We start from the raw sequence: 21513 nt of genomic DNA on the forward strand, positions 1-21513 counted from the left end.
CAGTGCAGTGATTCCATCCAATTCAGTAAAGGGGTGATTAAATGGAAGATATTTTATATGGAATGGTAAATAAGTAAACAGTAAATATGTATATATAAATAAATTTTATAAATTTATAATTATTAAATTATATTTGTTTTTAAAAATTTAATAATTAAATTTATATATGTATTAAATTTTTGTTAACTTATCATTTCATATAATATGCAGAATTACAATTTTATAATATAATTTCTCACAAAATATTCTAAAAATTTTCTATAAATATCTTGCACTCCATTTTAGTTTTACACAAGCCTCCACCATCAGGTTAATAATCATGCTTTCCGCTTCCTCCACCACCCCTTTGCGGAAGTATGATGTCTTTCTCAGTTTTAGTGGCCAAGACATCCGCCGCAGTTTTGTTAGTCATCTCCGCGAAGCCCTGTGTCAACACCAAATCAATACTTTCATGGATGAAACCCTTGAAATAGGAGAAGAAATCTCTCTTACCCTCATGAAAAAAATTGAAGAATCAAATATTTCAGTAGTTATTTTCTCCAAAAGCTATGTTTATTCTCATTGGTGTTTGGACGAACTCGTAAAAATACTCGAATGCAAGGATTCCATGCAGCAAATAGTTTTGCCAATTTTTTACCACGTGGATCCCGAAGATTTTCAAGAGCTCAAAGGAAGTATTGGGGATGCACTTGCTAAGTATAAAGAAGAATTCATGAACAGTTCCGACAAGGTTGAGAGATGGAGCCATGCGTTGATGGAAATAGCCAAGGTAACAGGGTGGGATTCAAAGAACATCAAGTAAGTCAGCTTTATTATTTGTTCTTATGGTTGTCTTTGCTTATTATTTTTGTTTTCTTTAGTAAATCATGGTTCTCTAATTTTTCATATGGATTAATTCCACCTATAGTCCATTAGTTTGGACAGCTATAATAATATCATTCATGAACATCAATGTATAAGAGTGAGCAAAATTGATTGTACATCAAAAAACCAATCTGATTTAATTCAGAAATTTAATTTAATTTTTTTATAATTAGATTTGATTTTTCCATTTAGAAAATTCATTAAATCTATTCGGTTTGATTTTATTCTTTTAGGAAAAAATAATAGAACTGAATCAAATAGTTTATTTTTAACTAATTATTATTAAGTCTTAAATTAGAGTTAAAAATATGAATCTTCAATTGAACCAAATCAGTTTGATTTGATTTATTTTTTTATCAAATTCGGTTAGGTTTAGCTTATTCTGCCAAAATTTTATTTTGTTCTATATGATTGAGTTTGGTATTCTTCCTAATTCAGTTTAGTTTGATTTGATATGAAAAAAATTTTTTTTTATTTATTTGGTTTTTTTTTATTTGTGATATTGAACTGAACCAAACTAAATTGACCGATGCTCACCCCTATCATAATATAAAATTCCTCAAACTTCAAAATAGTAGGGAAGGAAAAAGAAAGCAAGGAGAGGGCATAGGTGGTGAACATGTCAAGTCATTTGAATTTGGATTATTTCGAATTGTGAGTCATATCGAGTCTTTTTTCTTTTGGACGGGCCAAAATTCAAGTTGATTGTGTTAGTCTAATTTCTATAATACCATATACATCAATTTTGTAAATAAATTAAAAACTTTTTACTCAGCCTTTTTATACAAGAATATATCATCTCACACGTAAATATTGAATGCCAACCTAAATTTTCTAGATGTAAAGGTTGATCTCAAACTTTCCCTCTTTAAAAAGGTGAGTGGCCTGATGTAGAAATTCGATTTAGGGGCTTTATTTTTTTAAGAAAAGGGCAAAGAGACTGAACACAAGGACTAAATCAAACAATATCTATGATAAGAGACCCCTAAGATGTAACAAAATACTGTTAATCCCATTTGGTAGAACTCTATTAAAATATGTGATATGCGAAAATAACATACATGAAATAAATATATGTAGTTGATATGAGAATTTTTTTAGACAAAATTAATTTTTGAAAAATTAAATGAAATTGCTGTTAATTTAGGAATATAATAAATATTTAATATTATAAATTACTAAACTTAAAATATCATGATAGCTTAAAATTAAAAGTTTATCCAATTTATTTCAAATCTATTTTTTTTTTCAAAACAATCATTAAAAGTAAATTCAATTATAAATTAAAAAAAATAAATGACATGCTTCTAACTTTTAGTGCTATGAAAGAAAAATCTTTTTCTAATTTGAGTATGATGAAATTACATCTCTCCAACGTTGCAATGAGATTATAATAATTTGAAATTGATTAAAAAAATGATAAGAGAATTGTGAAGACTTCTCTGCGATAATCTTGTCCAATAATTTAAATTTTAAAGAATAGAAGTTGATAATTATGGATTTGTTGAAAAAGGAAAATTGATAGAGAAGAAGAGACTATGAATTGATGATGGTTTGTTGTTTTTCTTTTTCTCTTTTTGACATAAGATTTGTGTTTCACTATTAATATTATTCTTTCAGTAAGGCAAGAATAATTTTAAATTTTTTTATAAATAAAATTATTAATAAATCTCTAAAAATTTTTAAAATATTGAGATGTTCATTACCCTATCAAATCTGATAGATGATAGTAAAAATTAAAAAAAAAAAATCATTTTTTGAACAATCATCAATTTCTTTGTAAAATTTTAAAATCTTAAGGGCTTAGCACCCTTGGCCCTTGCCTAAATCCGTCCCTGAGTAACCTATAACTAAATGTTAACCAGAGAATAAATAAAGAAAGAAAATAAAATTTAAATTTTCAGAAGTAAATAGCTTAAATGATTTATGAAGCTAAAAATAACTTAAATGGCTCACAAGCCATTAATGGCTAATAAAATTAAAATGTATGAGTTAGCTCAAATATATATATATATATATATATATATATTTCCTCAATTTCTCGTGCTTTATAATCTTACTCACGATTGTTTGTGCTCTATAAATATGTCAGGCCTGAGTCCAAATTGATTAAGTTAATTGTCAACGACATTTGGAAGAAACTGAATCAAATGACCATAAATGATTTTGATCATGGCTTAGTTTGAATTGATTCGCGCATCAAAGAAGTTGAGTCATTATTATGCATTGGATTAGAAGACGTACCTTCCCTAGGAATTTGGGGAATTGGTGGTGAGGTAAAACAACCATTGCTGGGGTTTTTACGCAATCAAATCTCTGCTTAATTTGAGAGTCAATGCTTTGTTGCAAATGTAAGGGAAGAATTAGAAAAGCGCCCCACAGTTCATTTACGAGATGAAATCCTTTCCAAAGTGTTGCGGGCAGATATAAAGATTGGCACACCTAATGTTTTACCATCTTTCATTAAGAACATGCTTTTGAAGAAGAGGTTTCTTATTGTTCTTGATGATGTGAGCAGTCCCCTGCAGTTAAAATCTTTGCTGGAAGAGCATGATTCAAAAGGCTTGGGGAGCAGAATTATTATAGCAAGTAGAAATAAGCAAGTGCTTAGGTACGGATGCACCAAAATTTATGAGGTTAAGGAGCTGCTTCACCATGAAGCTTTTCAGCTCTTTCAATTTCATGCATTCAGGCAAAATCAACCCTCAGAAGCAGATGTGGATTTGTTACACAGGGCTATAAACTATGCTAAAGGCATTCCATTAGCTCTTATCTTGTTAGGTTCCAACCTATGTGACAAGCATATTGAAGAATGGGAAAGTGAATTGGTAAAGTTAGAAGGCACTCCCAATAAGGATATTAAAACATTCTGAGAATTAGTTATGTTGGACTAGATCAGAATGAAAAGAATATATTTCTCGATGTTGTGTGTTTCTTTAAAAGGGAAGACAATGGTCGGGTTATATATATATTAGATAGCTTTGGTTTCTCTGCAAAAAGTGGAATAAGTCATCTCAAGGATAAGTCTCTTGTAAATATTTCAGAAAACAAGTTAGAGATGCATGATTTGCTACAGCAAATGGGCAAGGATATTGTTGACCAAGAATGTATAAAACAACCAGGAAAGCGTAGCAGGCTGTGGAACTACAAGGATATCTACCATGCATTAACCAAGGATAAGGTGAGAACCATTTTCAAACTGGATTTTTAAAGATTTGCACTAGGAAGTAGATGCTTATTTCATTATATATGTGCGTGCATGTGTTGTGTATCGTGCATGGAACTAAGTCGAAGGCATGATTCTGAACATGTCCCAAATTAAAGATGTGGAACTAAGTTCTACAGTCTTCATGAAAATGGAAAATCTTAGATTCCTGAAATTCTACAATCCTTGCTCTGCAAAAATCGAAGTGCATTTTCCTAAAGGCCTCAAATTGCTTCCTGATGGGCTAAGTTTTCTTCAGTGGGATGAATACCTCCAAAGTTTTTTCCATCAAAATTTTCCCCCAAGAATCTCATTGAATTTCACATGCGTAAAAGCCAACTCAAACTACTTCGGAGTGAAGATCAGGTATGCTGTGCTACGCTTCTTTGCAAAATTGAGTGTTTCTTTATAAAAAGAAAAATGTGTGGATATTGTAATTTACTCTTAGCTTGTGTTTGTCATTGCAGATTGCTGAAGATTTACAATTTATCGACCTCAGCCATTCTATGAACCTAATTAAAACACCAGAGTTGTCTAAATTCCCAAAACTTGAGGTTTTGCATTTGAAGGATTGTACAAGTTTGGTTGGGATTTCCACGTCTTTAAAGTAAGACAGCAAGCTTAACGATTTAAATCTTGAAAACTGCAGAAGTTTTTGTCATTTTCCAAGCTGCCTTTATTTAAGAAACCTCGAAAATGTTACTTTGAAAGGTTGCTCAAAATTGGCGAGTCTTCCAGGCAGCACTGGCGAGTTGAAATCTCTTCAGTATCTTGATCTCCAAGGATGCTCAAACCTAGCAAGTCTTCCGGATGGCATTGGCGAGTTCAAATATCTTCAGCATCTTGATCTCGGGGGATGCTCGAAACTAGGAAGCCTTCCAAGCAGCATTTGTGAGTTGAAATGTCTCCGTCATCTTTATCTTAAGGAATGCTCAAAACTAGTAAGTCTTCCGATTAGCATCGGAGAGTTGACATGTCTTAAGCATCTTGATCTCAAGGGATGCTCAAAGCTAGGACACCTTCCAATCAGCATTGGCAAGTTGAAATATGAGAATGTTTATCTGAATGGATGTTCAAAACTAACGAGTCTTCCAGGCAGCATTTGCAATCTTAAGTCTCTTACCCGCCAAGATGTCACGGATTGCGTAAATCTCAAGGGATTGCCAGAGAACTTGGGCAATTTAAAATCTTTGATGAAGCTTTACGCAATTAGAAGTGGCATAAAAGAATTGCCTGTTGAACACAGAACACAAGCTTTTAATAATCTCAAGAGGAATAAGAATTTTAATAATCTCAAGAGGAATAAGAATGCACTCAGTAATGAAAAGCTCACAACTCAATTTGTTTTCAAAAGGAAGTGACTTTATTTGATCCAACAGCAGCCTTATATAGGCTTACAAAGAAAGACACGTTAACATGATTTCTCCAACAAACTCCATGACTTCATTAACAAGACTCAACTAAACCAATAAAATATAGAAACAAATCAGTAACAATTCATGCCTAAAAAATAGCAACATACTCATAACAGTTAAACCCATTAAGATAGCATTAACAATTAAAACTAATTCCAAACTGACTTGGTTAAATCAACCTTCTAGAAACCATCAGGCTGGTGTTGCAAGCTTTAACACTCCCCCTCAACACCAGCTCTCATTCTCTTCACTATGCCAAGCTAATGACAAAAGCTTTCAAACTTGTTGGTGCTCAAACCTTTTGTGAACAGATCTGCTACTTGATTTTCTGTCTTAATCTGCTACAACTCAATTTCTCCTTGTAGAACTTTTTCCCTGAGGAAATGATAATGCACTTCCACATGTTTAGTTCTTGCATGAAAAATTGGATTCTCTGCCAAACGTATTGCTGATTGGTTGTCACAACACAAGGGAATTGCATATTCTACAGGATGATATAAATTCTTCATGAGTTGTGTGAGCCAAGTACTCTCTTGAGCCGCAATTGTCGCTGCCGGTTCTCTCGCTCGTTGTTGACAAAGACACAAGAGGTTGCCTTTGCCGCACCAAGAGATTGCTCCTGCTCCAAGCATAAATACATACCAGAGTTGAGCGACGGTATCATGATCTCTGCATAATCAGCCACACAATAACCAACTAGCTTGCAATCTCCACCTTTCTTGTACAAGATACCATAGTCAATCAGTACTTTATATATCTCAAAGATTCGTCGAACAACATCCGTATGAGATTTCTTTGGATTTTGCATATACCGACTCATCACACCAACTACATAAGAGATATCAGGTCGAGTTAAAGTTAGATAGAGTAAACTACCTACCAACTGTCAGTACATCGTTGCATCTTCCAAATCTTTTCCTTCATGTGCACATATTTTGGCATTTGGTTCTATTAGTGCTGAAATTGTCTTGCACCCAAGCATTCCAAACTTCTTCAACAAATCTTTGGAATACTTTTGCTGATGAAGAATTATTCCCTCTTGAGTACAATCAACCTCTAGACCAAGAAAGTGCTTGAGTCATCCCAAGTTCTTTCATCTGAAAATGAACTGATAAATTCTCCTTTGTTTGGAGAATTTCTTCTTCCCAATCACCTGTCATGATTAAGTCATCTACGTACACTAGCACAATAGCTAGCTTCCCTTCATTGATTTTGACAAACAAACTAGAGTCTGCAGGTGTCACCGAATAGCCACTTTGAGTTAGGAATTCAGCAATCTTACCATACCAAGCCCTTGGTGCTTGTTTTAATCCATACAATGCCTTTCGCAGCTTACATACATATTCAGGGTGACATTGATTTTGAAAACCCATTGATTGAATCATGTAGATCTCCCGATCCAACTCCCCATGCAGGAACGCGTTCTTCACATCCATCTAACATAGGTTCCCGTCTTTGTTAGCTGCAAATGCAAGTAAGATTCGCATAGTTGTAAGCTTTGCAACTAGACTAAACGTTTCATCATAGTCTAGTCCATATTGTTGACTAAACCCTCGAGCCACCAGACGAGCTTTAAACCTTTCAATTGATCCATTTGTGCGTTGCTTTATTTTGTAAACCCATTTGCAAGAAATAGGTTTCACATCTCTTGGCTTTGGCACAAGCTCCCAAGTCTGATTTCGTTCTAATGCAATAATTTCTTCTTCCATAGCTTCAATCCACATAGAATTCTGAGATGCTTCCTCAAATGTCTCAGGTTCTTTTGCAACTTCTTCTTCTGTTATGGCAGTATTAGCATATTTGAGATTTGGCTTTCGGATTCTTGTTGACCTTCTGGGTTGTGATTGTTCAGTTGGTACTTCTACTTTATCAATCTCACCTTCTTCACTTGGTTGTTGATACACACTAGTTTGCCATGAATTTTGAGTCATACATTGTTCAACATCATTCTCATCATATGAATCTTTAATTTCATCCAACTCAACCGATTTGGGCAGATTTCAACTTATCTTTAAAACTATCAGAGTCTGGTAATATCTCCTTTTTTGAGGACCACCATGAAGATGTTTCATCGAACACCACATTTCGGGATGTGTAGCACCTTATAGTTGTAGGATCACAACATTTCCACCCTTTTCTTTGGCTATCATATCCCACAAAAATACATCTAACGGCTTTCTTGTCAATCTTTCCACGTAAATGATTAGGTACAAATACATAACACACACATCCGAATACTCGAAAATAACTAATTGTAGGTTTCATGTTCCACAATTTCTCAAAAGGTGAAAGAAAGCATAACCTTTGTTGAGGAAGTCTATTGATCACAAAGGCTGCAGTCCTCATTGTTTCTGCCCAAGAACTTCCTGGTACATTCTTTGCATGGAGCATACTTCGACAAATTTTAGCAAGATGCTTGTTCTTTCTCTCCGCTACACCGTTTTGTTGTGGTGTGTTGGCACATGTGAATTGGTGATGTATTCGACCTTCCCGTAGATACTGGGAAAACTTGTCTGAGCTATACTCTCCCCCATTGTCAGTGCGCAAGCAAAGAATTTCCTTATCAACTTCTGCTTCAGCTATCTCTTTAAACTCTTTGAACTTTGAAAATGTGTCAGATTTTTCTTTTAAAAAGAAACCCACACATACCTAGAAAAGTCATCAATAAAGCTCACCATATACTTCATCCCACCAATTGATGGCTGCTTAATAGGTCCAAATACATCAGAGTGTATTAACTCTAGTGGTTTCTTTGCTTTAAACTTGGACTCTCAGACGGCAATTGATGTGCTTTACCGTACTGACACCCTGCACAGATTGTGTCTATTCTTACTTCAAGTTGGGGAAGTCCCTTAAGCATCGACTTGCTCATCATCACACTTAGCTTGGAGTAGCTAACATGACTCAATCGCATGTGCCATAATTCTGCTGTTTCATTCCTCCTGGTCTTGTCTACATACTCGCACTCACGACATCACATAGACCGATTCTAACCTTCGTCCCTTCATCATTGGCTTTTCTAAAATCTTGAGATCATGATAAAACTTCATATATTACGCGCCAAACAAAACAAAATGACATGATGATGTTACTTTTGCTACCGAAAGTATATTTTTATTCATTCCTGGGACATGGTAGACATGTTGAAGTGACACCTGGTTAGCACTATATTGGGGAGAAACAACCGTCTTACGAACGTGAGCTATTGGTAACTTAGAATTGTTGGCTGTCACCACCACACGGCTTCCTTTGTATTCTGATAAGTCTTGCAGCTTTTCTTTGTCGCCTGTCATATGATTTGAGTAGCTTGAGTCAATGATCCACCATTGTTATAATCAACTGCTCAGATGTTGTTACGGTGAGAGCTAACTCCTCCTCTTCTCAAAGAAAGAATGCTTCAAAGATCCCACCATCTTCGCTTTTCTCCTTTGTATTGGAAGTAGCAACGTTGCTCTCCATGCACCTTTCTTGGACCAACAAGCTTTTTCCATGTGACCCTTCTTTCCACAATTGTAACACTTCCCTTCAAACCTTTTACTGTTGCCATGATTCTTTGAAGCTCCTCCTGGACGAGAGCTCCCCTCTCCTTGATGATTTTTCACCTTCTCATCATTCCTTTTAGATCCACTAATGACATGCTGCTTGTAGGTCCCTCTACTTTTAATGGTGTAGAGTGCTTCCTCTTCACCCTTCAGCGAGACTCCTCCCATTTGCTTAGCCATGGCCTCTTGACCAGCAAGCAAATTTTCAAACTCAACAAGTGATGGTTGATTTGGCCATCCCTTTACTGCAACAATGAAGCCTCTAAATTCAGGTCTCAAACCATGAATGATTATTCTTTTCATCCTGGTTTCTCCAATTGGAGCTGTTGGATCCAATTCTGAAATTTCACGGCATATTGACTTCACCTTGTGAAAATACTAGGCCACTGTCATATCACGTTGCGCTACTGACAACAGATCACTTTCTAACAGCTGCAGTCGCATTTCATTCTTCTTTGAGAAAAGTGTAGCCAGCGTGTCCCAAGCTTCTCTTGGTGTTTTAGAATCTCGGATATGCTCCAATACGTCTTCTTCTATTATAGTCTTTAGAGCAAACATAGCTTTGCCCGCTTTTATCTTCCACTTCCGTAAGGTACCACTTTCATCCTCTGCCTTCGGTTCTGTAACTTCATTTCCGTTGACTACCTCCCACAGATCTTGGCCTTGCATGTAGGACATCATACATGTTGCCCATGTATTGTAATTTTGGTTGTTGAGCTTTTTAATCCCTCCAACAACTTGAAGATCAGTCATCTTGTCAGTATAGATCAACTTCCACCAATTTGATGGTACTCAGACTATCTCACGACCAACCTAGCTCTGATACCAGAATTGTTGAACACAGAACACAAGCTTTTAATAATCTGAAGAGGAATAAGAATGCACTCAGTAATGAAAAGCTCACAACTCAATTTGTTTTCAAAAGGAAGTGACTTTATTTGATCCAATAGCAGCCTTATATAGGCTTTACAAAGAAAGACATGTTAACATGATTTCTCCAACAAACTCCATGACTTCACTAACAAAACTCATGATGCATACATTTTGCATAATCATTTAGGTTTAATTTCATAGCCATTTTATTTGATTATTAGTCATTTTTAGCTAATTTCATTAGTTAATTAGTTAGTTTTTCATAATTGTCAATTTTGGATTAATTTGTAATTTTTACTTTGTTTTGTAGGAAAAATGGTGTTTTGGAAGGACTAAAAAGAAATTTTGCCATTGAGGAGTGATCTCTACAGCCAAAGATGTCAAAAACAAGTTTCAAAGTTGAAATATGCATTGGCCAAATTGCGCATAACTTGCCGCATAAGCCATGCAGATCTGCATAAGGAGAAAAAACACTGTTTCAATACCTACCGAATTGTGCATAAGGAGAGTGCATGGCTTATGCAGATTCATGCCCCCTTATGCAATCTCACGAAATTGTGCATAACCTGGTCACCGTTGCAAGCATAAGTGAGCCAGAATCAGCTGAATCGCATAAGGGATCAGATGACTTATGCACCCACTTATGCACCCCACAAAGATTTCATTAATGAGTCAAGGTAAGATTCCTCAAAATCTCTCCTAAAACACACCATTTTAGGGCTCTATGTCAGAAAATGCTATAAATAGCCCCATTTCCCATTTTAGAAAGGGGAAAAAGAAAGAGAAGGAAGAGGAGAAGAATGAGCAACAGCAACTGAAGAGACACAATCACCTCCCACATCATTTTCAACTAGATTTGAGGATTTCTTTCTTTTCTTACATTTTTCCTACAATTCTAGTGTTGAGCTTTTTGTTTCTTAGCTTAGATTAAAGTTTTATTTCCATATTAAATCAGAATATCTTTTAAATATTATGGATAGTGAGTAGTTTTACTTTGATTCTCGAGTAAGGATGTAATATTTAGTTATTTTTGTGGATTTGAAAGTTAGTCCCAATTTAATGAATTTATGAGGTTTAATCCATTTCTTGTGTGCTTATTCACATGCTTAATGAAGGGCCCCATTAAGTTATGTTCATAATCCTTAGTTGAAGCACTAAAAGGAGAAAACACAGTGATAGATAATCAAGAAATTGGACTTAATTAACTTAGATCTAGAAATAGACTAAGGATTAAGAGGATTAACAGATTGATTAAAGAACCCAATGGGTCTTAGTTAATTTCAACTCCACGAAAGTAGGATTAAGTTAATTAAGGCACTCTTTGTCTCACTCAAAAGAGTTTTCAAAGGATTTAAGAATTAATCTCCTTTAAACCCATAAATTTCATGGAGTGGTCTAGCTAGGAAAAATCCTAAAATGACTTAAATATGAACCCTTAACTCCTAATCGTCTTTCATCAATTATTACTTGGAATTTTACTTTTGAGTGTTTAGTTCAATCTCATTTTATTAATTTTCATTATTATCAATTTCTTTATTTTGTGAATTATTAAATTAGTCATTGTTTGAATTTAGTTTTGCATTTTCATACCTTATGCTTCAAATTCCTAAATTTCTTTTATTAATTTGATTAAAATACAATTTTAACATATTTTATTTTATATCAAAAATTCAATCATTAACACAACTCGTGGGAACGATATCTTTTCTATACTACTTGAACGAATTCGCACTTGCGGTTGGGACACATCAAGTTTTTAGCGCCGTTGCCGGGGAGTTGTTTGTTTAAGATTGAATTCTTGATTATTTTAGTTGTTTATAGTTTTATCTTTGTTATCTTTTCATTTTGTCTTTGTTTGTTCTTTTCGTGTACTCTTAATCTTTTATGAGAAGAGCTAGAAGCACAAGTGACACATCCTTATTGTTTAATCCTCAAATTGAGAAACTTTGTAAAGCCAACAAGAAAGAAATCGAAAAGAAAAGAAGCTTTGAGAGCAAATGAAATTGAACAAGAAATGGTCAAGAAAGAGTTGGAATCTGGTGATAATGTCAAAATGATCAAACAATGAAAATGCAGCTCATGGTGAAGAAGTTATAAATGCTAATGTGCCTAAGGGAAGTATGATGGATCACGATTTTCATTTTGATAATTTAAGAGAGAGTATAGCAAGACCAAGAATTGATGCAAATAGTTATAAGATGGATTTTGGAGTACTACAAATGATTCAGAATCTCAATTCTGAGGTCATCCTTCGTAAAATCCTCATACTCATCTTAAGAAGTTTGTTATGATCTGTGACATGCAAAAGCAACCAGAGTATCTCGATGATGCAGAAGGCTAAAATTATTTCCATTCTCTTTGAAAGATAGAGCATTGATTGGCTTGATTCTTTACCTCACAACTCAATTACAAATTGGGAGCAATTTCACGATGCATTTCTTGCCCAATACTTTCCACTGAAAACTCAAGAGTTGAGGAATCAAATGATTGCTTTTAGACCAAGAGAAGATGAGACTCTTTATGAGTCATGGATGAGATGGAAGGAATTGAGAGACAATGTCCACATCATGCCATTCCTAAATGGATGATAAACTAGAATTTTTACACAAATGTCACTCCCGCTATCGTGAGGAATCATTGATGCTCAAATTGAGGGGAATTCATCATTAAGCATGAAGATGAAGCTTATGAGTTATTAGAGAAAATAGCAAAGAAAGTCATCTATGGAGTAGTCCAAGAGGGTCAACTCCAACTCAAAAAGGCAAGTTGTCGAATGTATGAGCTTGATCCATTCAACATGATCAATGCCAAATTTGATGCACTCACTAATGTCCTTGCTAAGAAAATGGAGGATTTAAGTATGCTAGTCGGTTCATCATCATGTTCGAAGTTCTCAACAAGTTACTTATGCAGTATGAACAATGAGTCGTGGAGTAGATTATCCTTCATATGCTTGGAGGAATCATCCCAATTTTTCATGGGAGAATCAAGAAAATCAAGCTTCAACTCGTAACTTTCCACCACAATAACAAGGGCATCAATACCAACAACCTAGGCAACAACCACCTAGTTTTCAAGAAAAGAATGCAAATCCCGTGACCTTTACCAAGACAAGAAGAACAAAGTTCCACCACAGAGGCTTTATTACAACAAATTCTTGCTAATCAAACTAAGCGTGATGAAGAGTTGAGAGATGAAAGCAAGGCTGGAACAAATGCAAACACACAATAGGATGCTGGAAAATCGATTGCACAACAAGCATGCTCATCAAGTACCAATTCTATGGGAAACTTCCTAGTCAAACAGAAAATCCAAGGAGCAATGTCATGCCATCACACCGAGGAGTGGTAAAATAGTGCATAATGAGAAGAGTGAAAAGTTGAAAAGAGAGAAAATGAGGAAGATTTTGAGGGAGATGAAAACAAAAGAGTGAAAAAGGGAGTGCAAGAAAAGGTAAAGAGGAGGTTGGAGAGAAAGAAGAGAAATATATACCTCCAGAGCCTTACAAGCCACGCCTTCCCTTTCCACAGAGATTTCAAAAGCCAAGCTTGATAAGCAATTTGGGAAGTTCTTAGAGGTTTTGAAGAAGCTATATATAAATGTGCCTTTATCGATGCTCTTTCCCAAATGCCTTCTTATGCTAAGTTTTGAAAGAAATTCTCTCAAACAAAAGAAGACTTGAAGATTATGAGATCAGAGCCTTAATCGAGGAATGCGCATATCCTCCAAAGGAAACTTCCTCCAAAGCTCAAGGATCCAGGAGTTTTTCAATTCCATGCCACATTGGGGAATCATGTTCTGTAAAAGCTTTATGTGATTTAGGCTAGTGTAAGCCTTATGCCCCTCTCCATCTATGAGAAGCTTAACATGGGAGATCTTAAGCCAACCCACATTTCTCTTCAGCCATGACAAATCAATTAAATATCCAGAAGGGGTCTTGGAAAATATACCACTGAAGGTTGGAAAATTTTACATCCCAGTTGACTTTGTCATTTTGGACATGGAAGAGGATTCACATATGCCAATCATTTTGGAGAGGCCTTTCCTAGCTACAGCTGGTGCTTTGATTGACGTGAAAGGTGAAAAGCTTACTCTTAGAGTCGGAGAGGATCATTTAGTCTTTAACATTGGCAATGATAAGAAGAAGCAACATGAAGATGTAGACTCTTGTTTGAGAATTGATATAGTTGATGAGTTAGCAAAAGAGCACTTTAGAAAGAGCTATCCAAAGGCTTCCCTTAAAAGTTGTCTTATCCATTAAGGGAGTATCAATGATGAAAATCCAAAAGAGGTTGCATTTGCACAACATTTGAATAGTAATCCACCTTGTCCTATGGCACCAATCTTTCAAGTTGAGCAAGTGGAGAAAAGTGAAGTCAAGCAACCATCTCTCAAAGAAAAAGATGCACCAAAGGTCGTCAAGAAAGAAATGGTTGGATTTTTAGACAAAGCAACAAGGATCTTCTCATATGATGGAAAGAAAATGAAGTATAGATTCATTGAAGCACCTATTGGAAACAGAGGCAATAAATTCCAATTTCAACAGCCATGAAACATGAAAAGAGTTCAGCTAAGGACTATAAATTAGCCCTCTTGGGAGGCATCCCAAGTTCTTCTATTTTCCTTTTTGTTGATTTACTTTTATTTACATTGCTTTTGTTTTTATCTTAAATCTCCAAATTCAATTTTTGACATTGTTGAATCTTGTCCCTTGTAGATGTATTTCAATGGAGGAAGGTCAGAACTGCTAGGGAGTGACCCTTAACTGATATTTTATCCCTCAACTCTCCCAAAACTGATTAATTTTTGCTGCATAACCTGTGCAGGTTTGCTCTTGGTTTATGCAGAAAAATGAAATTTGCAGCAAAGGAGGGTGTCTGCAGCAGATAACTTATGTTCTTGGTGAGGTTGTTTGTGTAACTTTTAAGTATTTGTGCTTATAATGTTAATATGGTGGTAAGTGGGTCATTTTTGCAGTTTTGAGCCTATTTGGGTTGTGAGATTTAAGGTGGACATATTGCATTTTCTTGGCAAAACTTGGGGAGTCCATTCTCATTTGTGGATAGATGCAACTTTATGCAGATTTTATTGAGTTTAATGTGCTAAATGTTGATTTGCAGAATTTGAGTTGAAATGGCATGATTCACAAATGCCTTTTATGCAGGATTCACTTTTACAAGCTTGTGCGATGCAATTTTGATGGACTTTGTATATATTGATGTGTTTTTAGTGACAATTTCTCATGGTTTATGCTTCATAGAATTATATTTCTTCATTTTAGGGTATTTTTCACACTTGCAAATCATTTTCATTTTTTCTCTCAATTTTGTTAAATTGTGCATAAGTAACTGCATAGCTTATGCAATCCTGCATAACCACAATTCTTGCCATTTTCATCTCTGTTGCAAACTGCATAAGGAGGTGCATAACTTATGCAACTCTGCATAGCCACATTTTGTCAAATTTCATATCTGCTGAGACTTGCATAAGAATAGCGCATGACTTATGCACTTCTGCATGACTTCAAATCCTGCATTTTCTCTCTCTGCCGAAATCTGCATAAGGAGAGTGCATAGCTTATGCACTTCCGCATAACCACCAACTCTGAATTCCAAAACCTGCTGAGAGGTGCATAAGTAGGGTGCATGACTTATGCACTTCTGCATAACCACACTCCCCAAAAGCTAAAACCTGCCGAGAGGTGCACAAGCAGGGTGCATGACTTATGCACTTCTGCATAACCACACTCCCCAAAAGCCAAAACCTGCCGAGACCTGCATAAAGAGAGTGCATAACTTATGCACTTCCACATGACCTATTTCTCTGAAATCCAAAATAGGCCGAAACTTGCATAAGTTAGCGCATAAGCTATGCACTCTTGCATAATCAGTTTTTCACACTTTTTTATCACCCACCGAAACATGCATAAGAGAGTGCATAAGTTATGCACACTCACTTTTCACTTATGCAATTTTACACAAACCCTGTTCAAATCAAAATTTCTTTTCGGCAACCATTTTTCCCACCTCCTCTTCCCGTCTTTTTTCTGCTCACGATCGTCCCTCCACTTCCATTTCTCCTAGCATTACCTCTCCTCTTCTTCTCCACTCCTATTTTCGCCGCATTTGCCTTAATTTCTCTCTCGCTTTTTCATTTTCTCCTCATCTCCTCCATCCTCACCATCGGCAACCAATGGAGTCGCCTCCTCATTCCCCTCAAACCTCCCCTCTCCAAGTTTCGCCCTTGGTGTGGGGGTGGGGCGTGAGACAAAATATCATCCATTAAAATTATATAAAATGCACCAGGTAATGCCCAGGAAAGATGGTGGAGTCACAATGGTCTCACTTAAGTACCACCTCCTTAGACAACATTTCCTAGACATACACTTCATACAATCCTAATAGAATCAAACCACTAGTAAGTACCGCCTTCCCATAATACTACCACGGTACTAAGGATTTATGTCACAAAGACATAGATAGACAGGAGTCGCCACCCGGTAATAACCGAGACATATGCATTGTTTCTTCTGAGGGTCATGGATTGCAACTTACACCTTGTAGAGTTTCCAAAACCGTGATTACCATAGCCTAATGTCTAGGTTTGGGATAGTGGGTACGTAAGGGAAAGGTGTTAGGCACCCCTTACGCCTGGTCTAACCTCGCATTCGAAAGCCACCCTCTACTAATGTTTCTAGAAGTTTTGTTTATTATTCCTTTATTAAACTTTATCCTAAAAATGCAATTCTAATCCTACACACGCAAGTAATTCACAAAAGGATTGTTGTTTACACACAATTTTCATGCACAAGTAATTCCTATCTATGGGGTTGCTAATTATTTAAATAACATTTACCAGATGACTAAAATTAATTTATTATTGAGAATTTAATTTACAAACAAATTCAATTTCAAATAACCCTACGTTTCTATTTAACATAATTAATTAATTTTCACCAAGTTACCCTAAGGATAATTAAACTAAGTTAATTATGTACATGTGTAATTTATTCTAATATCACATAAGGCCCAAACAATCACAACCTAATAAAGATTTCTAACATGCAAATTTATTTTATAATTACCAAGTATTAGATTAAATTTATTTATATGCCAATGTTAATTTAATTTACAAACAAGATTAATTTTAATTTACAAAGTATTTATTTAAATTAATTACATGCAAAAATCAGTTAAATTAAAAAACAAAGTTAATTTTAATTTACCAAATAAAAGTTCTATTATTACTACAATTTAATGACAATGTTTATTCGATAAGTTTAGAGTTACTTAATTGCATTGGTAAATGCAATTTATTAGAGCAAGCTACCCTTAAAAAGGGTCTTCTCTTCTAGTATGGCAATGATATCCCCGGCTTACTCCCGCTTAGCTCCATATAAGCTCCACAAGAATGCCCTCTTTGGTACTTACCTTAGGGCTACTTACCAATTTTGTTTGTAATAAAAAATAAAGAAAATAAAGAAAAATAATAAAAGTACGAGAGACAGAAACTAAACATGTGCAGAGTTGTGTATCCCCTCAAATTAAACATGATTACATGATCTATATGAACATATAAAATAAATTGAAGACAAAGAGCATAGAATTAAAATATTGTGTGGCATAGATCTTGAAAAGAAAATAATAAAAACTGACCTTCCAGAAATCTTGTATGAAAATCTTCTTGAAGAAAAGAAAAAAATAAGGAAGAACTCAAAGAGTCTTAAATATCTCTAAATTTCTTATAACTCTGAATTTTCTCTTCCTCTTTCCTCCCGTCCTCCCTTCTTCCCTTCTCTAGTAGGGTATTTATAGGGTTTTGGGAGAGAGGTGTGATAGGGTTTGGAGTCTTAGGATGATAAAGTTTAGATGACTTAAACAACTACAATTGCAGAATTCGAATAAGACTGGGATATGGGTGAGGTGTTTCAACCAATAGGAAGACAAGAAAAAATGGAAGGCACCAATAGGGAATGAGGAAGAGGTGTGGTAGGATTTGTAGTCTTAGGGTGATAAAGTTTAGATGACTTAAACAACTACGATTGCAGAATTCGAATAAGACTGGGATATGGGTGAGGTGTTTCAACCAATAGGAAGATAGGAAAAAATGGAAGGCACCAATAGGGAATGAGGAAAAGGTGTGGTAGGATTTGGAGTCTTAGGGTGATAAAGTTTAGATGACTTAAACAACTACGATTGCAGAATTTGAATAAAACTGGGATATGGGTGAGGTGTTTCAACCAATAGGAAGACAGGAAAAAATGGAAGACACCAATAGGGAGTGAGGAAGAGAGTGGGGCCAAGGAGGAGAGAGATATTTTATTATTTTAATTTTCAGAAAATAATTAAATGGGTCCCATTTAAAATTCCTAACTAGGCTTTCTTAGGCTCATGGAGCCCAATTAAACTTAATTAGATCCATTTAAGAACTACCCATATTAAATTTAAACAAAATAAAATTTTATTTAAATTTAATTAAATTAATTTCTCCAAAACTTTATTATTATTTTTATTTTTTCAAGATCATGCCACTAATTAATAATTCAGCTCCATGCCTCCAATTACATCTTACCATATAATTTTTCATCATTGTTTCTACGGCCTCAATGCACATACTCATCACAAAATAAGGGTCTACGCTTTGCCCCACTTTGGCGAAAGTTGAAATCAATGCGAAGCACCGCTCAAGTTTCACAAAGTGAAACTAAAATTTCTAATAACTATGAAACATTATATATGAGGATCAAGTATATATTGCTCGGTCGACATACTCTATGTTATGAGACTAGTTACGGTCTCATAACAAGAATAATCGTGTCATGTGAAAATGAGTATATCTTGCTCGTCGATACACTCGCATTATAAGACTAGCTACGGCCTCATAACAGTTGATAATCGTGTCATGTGAAAATTGAGTGCATCTTGCTCGCCGATACACTATGTGTCATGAGACTAGCTACGGTCTCATGACAATGGCAATCGTGTGATTTGAAATGTTGTGGATTCGTATTTAGACCGCAAATTCTAAACTACCTACGATCCTCCTCATTATCCCGAGGAAGAATCGCACCCACTCGTAGTTCGACACTTGAAACTATGGTGATGCATGTTCTTCTACGCCTTACACACCTACAGTGACATGTTAATGCGTGTTCTTCACGCCTTACACAACTATGCCATATGCCCTAAACAACGCCTAAGGACTTACCAAAAATATCTGTCATGAAATGTTGTGGGTTCGTATTTAGACCGCGGTCCTAAACTACCTACGATCCCCTCGCTATCCCGAGGAAGAATCGCACCCCTCGTAGTTCGACAATTGAAACTGTGGTGATGCATGTTATTCTATGCCTTACACACCCACAGTGACATGTTGATGCACGCTCTTCTATGCCTTACACAACTATGTCATCCCTAAACAACGCCTAAGGACTTACCAAAAATATCTCACATGATTTGAAAAATTTAGAATGATTGGGTCTCAAAATTTTCTCCGATTTTTATGTTTCTGTATGCTACTTCCTATCGTGGGCATGCTGATTTTACTAGAGATTCTAAAAAAACTTAGTCCTTTGGGGGACCTTTTTTTGCAAAAACTTTCTTATAGCCTCAAAGTTTTTTTGGAAGAATTGTTCACCAAAAAAGACTTTCTTAAGGTTACAATACAATTTCCCTCTGATTTTTCTTTTTCTTCTCTCCCCCCATGGTTTCTGTCTTGACTCATTTCTCTTTCATGAACTCCATTCTCTGTGCCCTAACTTTTGCCTTAAATGTCCTTTTGGATTTTCATCTCAGTGGGCTTGCTCTAACTTTTGCCTAAGCGGCCCTTTCGGGTTTTCCACTTAGCGAGCTTTCTTTTTTCTTTTCTTTTTCTTATTCTTTTTCTCTTTTTTTTTTTTTGAAATTAGACAATCACCAGGATATTCATATCAAGCACCTATTCTATCATGCTCATAAGGCAATAGGTTAAATCAAAACAATGCAGTTCAATTACTTAATCTTTTGATGTATCCCTCAAGACACAAACATTCACAATCATAATTAAATAAAACCTATTCCTGGTTAATGCAATAAAAACTTCTTTATTTATTCAGGTACACCATTACTCCCTCTTACATATAGTTTTGCCAAATTTCTAACCTTCTAAAGTTAGAAATAAGCTTTATAACCTGCCGAATGGCCTTTTCAGGTTTTCCATCCAGATCTTCTCTCATCTCTCCTTTTGCCTAGACTGCCTTTTGCAGGTTTTCAATCTAGCATTTTTTTTCTTTTCTTTTCTTTTTTTTTCTTTGACCCTTACTTTTGTCTAGACCATCTTTTGTAAGTTTTCAGCCTAGCGGGCCTATCTCACACAAAGTACCATTTGAGCCTGTCTAAATTGACTGGTTCTTGAAATTCATTCCCATCCAAGTCTGATATTCTTACTGTGGTAAGATCTTGTTGACTATGTATGGACCATCCTAGCTTGGGTAAACTTTCCTCTTAATTCAAAAGGGACGGGCCGAGCTTGTTTCAAAATCATGTCTCCCTCTTTGATCTTTCTTGGCTTCACCTTCTTATTAAAGGCTCTAGCTATCTTCCTCTGATAAGCCTGCATATGATACAAGGCTCACATCCTCTTTTCATCAATCAAAGCTAGTTCCTCATATCTCTTCTAGGCCCACTCCTTTTTTTAGGATCTTAGCTTCTAGCATCACTCTCAAGGATTTGACCTCTTGCTTAATGGATAGCACTGCTTTAGTCCCATACACTAAAGAGAATGAGGTTGCCCCTGTGGATGTCCTTGCAGTACTACGATAACCTTAAAGAACATAAGGGAGTTTTTCAGGCCTATCCTTATATGTTTTGAACATTTTTTTCCCAATTAGAATCTTTCCATTCATATGGGGACCACACATTCCTGCATGTATTTCTTTCATTATTTGCTCAGCCTATTTTTTTATCACACATAAGAGTTTGTAGAATTGCCCCCCAGCTAAAGTAAATTGAGTGGCTAATCTATGAATTATTGCTCTATCTCTTTTGTAGGCTTATTGCGAGTATTCTCTCACTTCCAGAGACCTCATTATGTCTTCATATCATTTTCCTTCTCCCTCCAGGTCCACATGTGCTACTATTAATCCTTCATAGCATGAAATTTTACTCCTCATTAGGATAACCAGCTAAGTCAACTTTTGATCACTCTTTTCCTATAGGGACACCAGCATGGCTTGGGAATCGACCATCTAATTTTAAGCTCGAGGCATGTGCTTCTTGGTACTTTGTTAACAAGGCTATAAATTTATCTCTTTCTTCTTGGGTTAAATCTTCAGCTAACTTAATGTCTTTAGGATTTATTTGGTGTACCCAAATTAATAGAGATTGATTTTGATGCATTAATAGAAATTGATTCTAAATGATTATGAATGCCCTGCATATGACCATTAGAATAAAAATCAAACAAGTAAGCAAAAAGACTGGTCATGTTATTGATCATTGCCTCAAAATCTTTATCAAGTACATCGAATTGGAAACATCAAGATTACCATCATGAGCATTACAAAAGACAAACTCAAACTTAGGGGTGTAGCTTTAGGTTCTTGGCTTCCATGCAGTCTTTAGATCAATGATGCTGA

At 35.5% G+C, this 21513-nt stretch overlaps 1 protein-coding gene and 2 non-coding genes across 3 annotated transcripts; 1 reads left to right on the plus strand and 2 right to left on the minus strand.

Annotated features, from left to right (window-relative positions):
- Window positions 1-241: 241 nt before the first annotated feature.
- On the plus strand, window positions 242-5135 carry LOC110646418 (uncharacterized). Its single transcript, XR_009146498.1, has 4 exons — window positions 242-798; window positions 2957-4435; window positions 4537-4676; window positions 4781-5135. It is a non-coding gene; the product is annotated as an uncharacterized LOC110646418 (transcript).
- Window positions 5136-6920: 1785 nt separating this feature from the next.
- Window positions 6921-7415, minus strand: LOC131176409 (uncharacterized mitochondrial protein AtMg00820-like). Its single transcript, XM_058141473.1, has one exon. It carries the CDS (start codon window positions 7413-7415, stop codon window positions 6921-6923), a length of 495 nt encoding a protein of 164 aa, XP_057997456.1.
- Window positions 7416-12366: 4951 nt separating this feature from the next.
- Window positions 12367-12473, minus strand: LOC131176416 (small nucleolar RNA R71). The gene has a single exon (XR_009146502.1). It is a non-coding gene; the product is annotated as a small nucleolar RNA R71 (small nucleolar RNA).
- Window positions 12474-21513: the final 9040 nt, after the last annotated feature.

Source organism: Hevea brasiliensis, unplaced genomic scaffold, assembly GCF_030052815.1.
Source record: "Hevea brasiliensis isolate MT/VB/25A 57/8 unplaced genomic scaffold, ASM3005281v1 Scaf10, whole genome shotgun sequence".
NCBI lineage: Eukaryota > Viridiplantae > Streptophyta > Magnoliopsida > Malpighiales > Euphorbiaceae > Hevea > Hevea brasiliensis.

Bases quoted from the DNA above. Each gene is read 5' to 3' on its own strand.
- LOC131176409 (XM_058141473.1), bottom strand. From the start codon at position 7,415: ATGACTCAAAATTCATGGCAAACTAGTGTGTATCAACAACCAAGTGAA.